This window comes from Chaetodon trifascialis, chromosome 13 (assembly GCF_039877785.1).
Source record: "Chaetodon trifascialis isolate fChaTrf1 chromosome 13, fChaTrf1.hap1, whole genome shotgun sequence".
Classification (NCBI taxonomy): domain Eukaryota; kingdom Metazoa; phylum Chordata; class Actinopteri; order Chaetodontiformes; family Chaetodontidae; genus Chaetodon; species Chaetodon trifascialis.
In genome coordinates this window covers 19,102,084-19,108,083 of record NC_092068.1, presented here as the reverse complement: position 1 = coordinate 19,108,083, position 6,000 = coordinate 19,102,084, and the positions used below count along the sequence as shown (strand labels likewise).

Genomic DNA, 6,000 nt, shown 5'->3' with positions numbered 1-6,000 from the left:
CTGCATTGTCATTAATAATGGCAGTTTCATGTTGTTTATCTTGCTGTCACCGGTAGAGTCACATGAAGAAAAAATGAAGACAAGAGGGGACATAAGATTTCTGACGTCAGCTTGCCCTTACATTCAACCTTTACCTCATGACTCCACTGAGAACCGACTGCCTGTCCTCTGCTACTGTGAAGCTAAGCTTCAATTTAAAATGCATGAGTGTGATTTTAACTTGCTCTGTTCTCTTTACTCCAGTCCATCTAGATCGTCTCTCCTCTGGATGAAGCCTCAGCGGTCAGGATGCAGACTTTCAAGACTGTAGAGACCCAAGTGCCCTTTCTGAAAGAGAGTTTCTTCACTACCACTTTCAAAGGCAGGAGGAAGAGCAGCGTTACCAACATCCTCCGTAAACAACAGCACTCACTCCTCCATCAACAACACCAGCAACAACAGTGCATTTTAGAGCAGCAGCATCCTAAGCAATTTCTTCCCCAGTCAGATGAGAATGGACAAGGGCAGCTCACTCCGGAGCATCGGCGCCTTGCTCGCTCGACCAGCAGCCCGTTATGCAAGACAGCTGAGCATGCAGGAGCAGATGGGGATGGAGAGGAGGGGCAAAAAGAGAGGAAGGATCAGAAAGTCAGAGAGACTGTGCAGGGGAGGGGGGGAGAGCGAGGAGTGAGTGGTAGTGAGCCCGCGGCTGTCAGTGCCAGTCTCCTCCTCCTTTCATCATCAGCATCAGCAGCACTGGGGGAGGCAGCATCATTCTCACAGCTGCCGTTAACTGTGGTGGGCAGACAGCAGGGATTAGGCAGCTCTGAAAGGGCTCTGACCAACAGAGGACCAGCATCAGTAGCAGCCCAGGAGGAAGCCCAGCATGCCCAGCCTCGACCCCAGCAACATGGCCTGTTAGCCAAGGGAGTCCGCCTGCTCAGGAACATGGGGAACCAGGAAACAAAGCACAAGAAAGGAGGAGGAAGTGGTGGAGCAGCAGGGGATGTCTCGTGCGATGCTGATGGTGATGAGAGGGAAGTGGATAAAAAATCTAAAAAGTCCCACAATAAGATAAGTAAAGGAGGGGGGGGAGAACATAATGGTAAGAAAAAATCTAAGTCAGAGTCGAAGGGATCTGTGTTTTCTGGCATGAAGATCAGGAAGAGTTTATCGAAGGTGAAAGGGTTGTCCAAGGATGACATGTTGGAAGATGGGAGGTCAGCACATTTTGACAAAGCAGGGCACCAGCCAACTGCAGAGGCGAGCCTGTCAGCCGATGAGATGGGCATGCTATCAGATGTCGAGGGGGATCTAAGCCGCTTGACCGCAGACAGTCATCATTCTATGGTGGATGAGATTGGCCAGAAGACAAGCTCTGGGTCAGATGCTGACCTCTACAGTTTTCACTCAGCAGCAGCTGAAAATGAAGATCTGCTGTCTGACATCCAACAGGCTATTAGAGACCAGGCCAGTGACAGTGTGCTGGAAATGGTTGCTGGCCATTTACCTGAAGGGTCGACTTCTGTGGGGAGCAAAGCCTCTGAGAAAGAATTTGATCTGGATGAGGAAGTTTTCCCTCTCCCTTTGGGAAGTGAGTGTGTACCTCAACAAGTAAGTGAGGAGTGCAAGAAATTAGAGAACGAAAGTCATGTCATAGCCATATCAAGAAATTCATCTGGTCCGGGGTCCCTGAGTGAGAGTGGTCCACCATCGTCAGCCCCAGACACAGAGAGGAGCAGTGGCAGTCTTTTCCCAAAGACTAACAGCACGTATAGTTTCCCCGACACTACAACAACCACCACCTCGTATGAGAGTGCTGAGGAGCCCCAGGAGGACCTGGAGAGCCCTCAGCAGAGCAAAAACACATATGGGACATGTGTGCGCTTGGATCCTGTGGTGGCGGGGGCAGGACCGATGGGGTCACAGAAGAGTGTAAGCAGCATGGACCTGTCCATGGAGAGGGAGGGGGAAGAGGAAGCTGGGAGGCGGGACTTCCTGTCACTGAAAAGAAGGAAGAGTAGCTTGTCTATTAGCCAGCTTACAACTGACCTCCATGGTTCTCAGCCTAGACGGCCGTCCTCCACCTCTCCCTCCACCGTCAAGCTCTACCCTCCAGTCCACCCCTCCTACGTTAAGACCACCACCAGGCAGCTCACCTCTCCAATTGGCTCCCCCATCACCAGCCCCCATGTGCCCAGGAAAACAGATGCCAGTGTTGCTTCAGTGGAATCCAGTGAGGCCAAAGTGTTTAAAAGGCACAAGCAGAGGTCCTGCTCCATTGCTGGGCCCATCAGCGTGTCTGCCGACTGGTCCCAAGAGCTGGATGAGCAACGAAGAAGGCAAGGTGGTGGGGCCAAATTCCCAGAGCAGGATACACCAGAGAAGAGTTACACAGGTGGGACTTACTGGACGCTGGGCTCCAGGAGAGCACATTATACACGGAAGGCCTCCACCACCACAGTACCCTACCTGGATGTCTTCTCCGGTGAGTCACAGTAACACTGAACCACTGCCACACCTAAGGCTCAATCAGAGAGATATGAAGTGCTGTTAATAGAACACGCAGTAAATTAGACTTTCGGTGTTGACTTCCTCTCTGATTAATGCCTGATTATGGAATATAATCCTGTAATCCATTAGCAACATAACCCCACACCTCCGCCATCCTTGCACAGACTCTGGATGGCATTGAGATTCCAGTGGTAGTAGTTTGATCTGGATCTCAACTTCATGAACTTATATGTGGCTAAATTGGTTAATGAAGACCACAGTGGCTTGTGGTAGTTTTCTATTTAGGTAAGAGAGAAGGAGAAGCGCAGTACTTTGGGGCTTCTTGATTGGATGGTGTGAACTAGGAGGGAGTAGATGAAACAGGGATGTGGGAAAGTATGAATGGATAGAAACCACGAGGTCTGTCTGAGAGGAAGCAATGAATGAAGACAGGATTACCTAACTGAAGACAACTGGCAGGTTTACGTAGCCCTGCAATATGGAACAAAATATGCATTTATAGACTGCTAGCCAAGGACAATGTTATACTGAAGTGTTTGCATGAATTTCCATGGAGGTCAAACATCATTTTTTTATTGTCAACAAATCCCATAAAAGGACCAAGCAATATGTCAGCACCTCTCTCGATATTTCCCAACTTCCCCAACCCATCTGTGCAGCTCCAAGCCCATTTTTAAAATCTTTCAAAACAATAAAGTCACAAATTTACGGTCTCATTTAAGCAGTTAAACAATAAAACAGCTGTGCACTGTAGCTTTCAGCAAATGCTACTCAGATGGGAGTGAATGGTGCAACTGTTACACATTATTTTCAGCCACATATTGTGTTTGTAGGAAAATGAATAAAATAAGAAACAATTCCCACATTCATAGTAACGAAGGAACATGACACCCATTGAAACTGTGTGGTTCATTAATGTGTTGTTTGTTTTTGACAACAGTGGAGGTCTATGGCACAGAGGAATGACCTTTATCAGGCTGTCATATCAGCAGACCTAACATTTTTAACTGTCATTGGTTACTCCTCTGCTCTCATAGGATCAGCCTTTTCCTGACCACATTATGCATCAGAGGAAAACAAGGAATCTTTCCATTGAAATATTTCTGTTTGTTCATCATGTGTTACTATTGTTGCTGGGAATCCCCAGTGGGCCAGAAGTGACTCCTATTTGTTTGGCTCCAAGCCCTGTCCTCATTTGAGATTAAGTTATTATGTAATGTTGTTGTGAAATGGTTATGGTAATTGCCGAGTGATTTGAATTCTAATGACTTACAAATGATCACATTATAGAAATTATCGCAGTGGGAATGCTAAAGTTATGATTTAAGACTGCAAAAGCTCATGAAAACAGTGATGAAATGGTGGGGGTTCTTTATTGAAGCGTCTTCAGAAACAAATGCATCCTTCTCATAAAACAATGCCACTCTGTCCTCCTTTCTGTTGTGGTGCCTTTCAAGAGCTCAGCTGCTCTCCACTGTCTGCACTTGTGCTCATAAATCAGAGGACCAAATGACAACATTGCCACAGACCCGAGGCGATGCCATCCTCTGAATCCAGACCAAAAAACACACTCATGCACAGTGCACACTTGTGGATGCTAAAGCCGAGTGACAGTTTTTCTGCATGACAAAAATAAGTCATGATAAGAGATCCATTCTCATTTCGTCAGGTGAAGTTACAGTAGCCAAACAGCGGACGCACATCATATCTTGAATCCACATTAACGTCAACATTTGGCCTTTCTGGATTTTCATAAAAGTAGAAAACACGCCATCCTGTTCCTATTCACAAAGACTCAGCACTCCATGTGAGCGAGTTTTCCAGGTCACATCCATCCCTGGTGGGGGAGCGGGAAGACCGAGAGGAGTGAGCGAGCGTAGAAATAAAGCAGATTTTACTGTCAAACAACTGACATTAAGATTGATGACACAAATTCTGGATTTGAATCAAGTGTAAGTCAAGTTGGTTTGTGTCTTGAAGATTGTGCCTGTTCTTCTAAGTTACGTCACAGTTTATGAAACACAATGAATTTCCCGCATTAGCCCACATTAGTGTTTGTCAAACTTTAACCCAGAGTTCTCAAATCAGTGTCCACAGGACCATGAGTCACAGGACTTTGTTAATTCATTCACTGTCCTCTGAATCACATGGTTTAAAAGAAATATCAAGCAAGTCAAACAACATTAAAAACTGACTGCACAGCGTGTCATGGCTGGGCTTTCTGAAGTAATAGAGCTGTTTGCCTCTAGGTTCAACATCCTCATGTCACATAGTCAGTATTTTTTTCCATCCTATATTGATTACTTCTGCTCCTGCCGTCATCAAGAATCAGGATCCCTCCTTATCTGGGATTCAGACCTGCTCATTTAATGATTTTGACAAGTTTCTTTAATATTTCTCACAACTCAGAGGTTCCAGGACAAAGAAAAATCAGAGACAATCTGCTGTTCTCAAATTAGTTTATTCAAATGTAGTATTAATAAGCCTTACATCCACACCGCAAGGTTAAACCATTTGTCTCTCTCTCTCTCTGACACTAAAAATACAGTTTTTAGGCATATGGAGTTCATCACTGTTTAAAAACCAAAAGTGATATTATAAGATGGTACTGGTAACTAGCATCTTGAATGCAGTTTAGCATTTGTTAACTTTTTGCGCTGCACAATTAACACCATCTCTCTTATCACCCACATGTAAAATGGTGTGAACAGAGTTTGCATGTGTAGGTGTTTCATTATCACATCTAAATCTGAAGCATCTATTTTCAGCTCTTTGGTCATAATAAGACAGGGTGTCTTCTTGATCACAAAAATAAGAAATAAATAGTCCAGAATCAGGATTCACTGTTGCATCTTCTGTTCTCAGGTCGCACTCTGCTGGACTGGCTGTGTACGCATCCTGGAGATGGGTCCACAGAGGAGGAAGTGAAAGAATTGTGTCACCGAATGCTGGTCCAGGGTCTGTTGCGCCCCTTTAGCGACAGCACCACGGGGCTCCATGGTGACAGCACTGTCTCAGCAGTCTTTAATGTAAGACCTTTGTCTTCACTGTCATGCTTGCTCTACAAAAATGATGCTATGAGCTGCCTCACATTAGCTGAAATGGCTGCGCAGATGATTTTGCTTACCAAATTATAGGAGTGAGTAGGTGGCATTCTCAGACAGCATTGATTTTTAACTCAAGGGGATATATTGAGTATTAAAAAACTGTAAAGGTCAAAATTTCACTCTTTGAGAGGCAATAACTGCAGCACCATTGCTCCAATTTTGATTAAACTTACCAAGCTGTGATACATGTTAGTGAGTGTCCCAAGAGCCGGAGGACAAAGTGATATGTATTTCTCTTTCCTACTAATTGATAGCCTGAAGGTAGTATAACATGGGCTGGTATGCAGAAGACAGCATGTGTTTATCAGATGAAATACTCGAAGGATGTAGCACAAAGTTATTTGCAGTCAACTGCTTATGTACCATATATAGAGTCACGCAAAGCATTCCCAGTCGGTGC

At 45.2% G+C, this 6,000-nt stretch overlaps 1 protein-coding gene across 3 annotated transcripts in view; it reads left to right on the top strand.

The window, feature by feature from the left end:
- The first annotated feature begins 265 nt into the window (after positions 1–265).
- The window catches only part of fmn2a (formin 2a), a 38,464-nt gene continuing 32,729 nt past the window's right edge, over positions 266–6,000 (top strand). For all 3 annotated transcript variants that reach the window (XM_070977896.1, XM_070977897.1, XM_070977898.1), the window contains exons 1-2: positions 266–2,467; positions 5,359–5,522. In XM_070977896.1, coding sequence (XP_070833997.1) covers positions 289–2,467; positions 5,359–5,522 — 2,343 coding nt within the window. In that variant the 5' untranslated portion in view covers positions 266–288. The remainder of the gene's footprint in view (positions 2,468–5,358; positions 5,523–6,000) is intronic.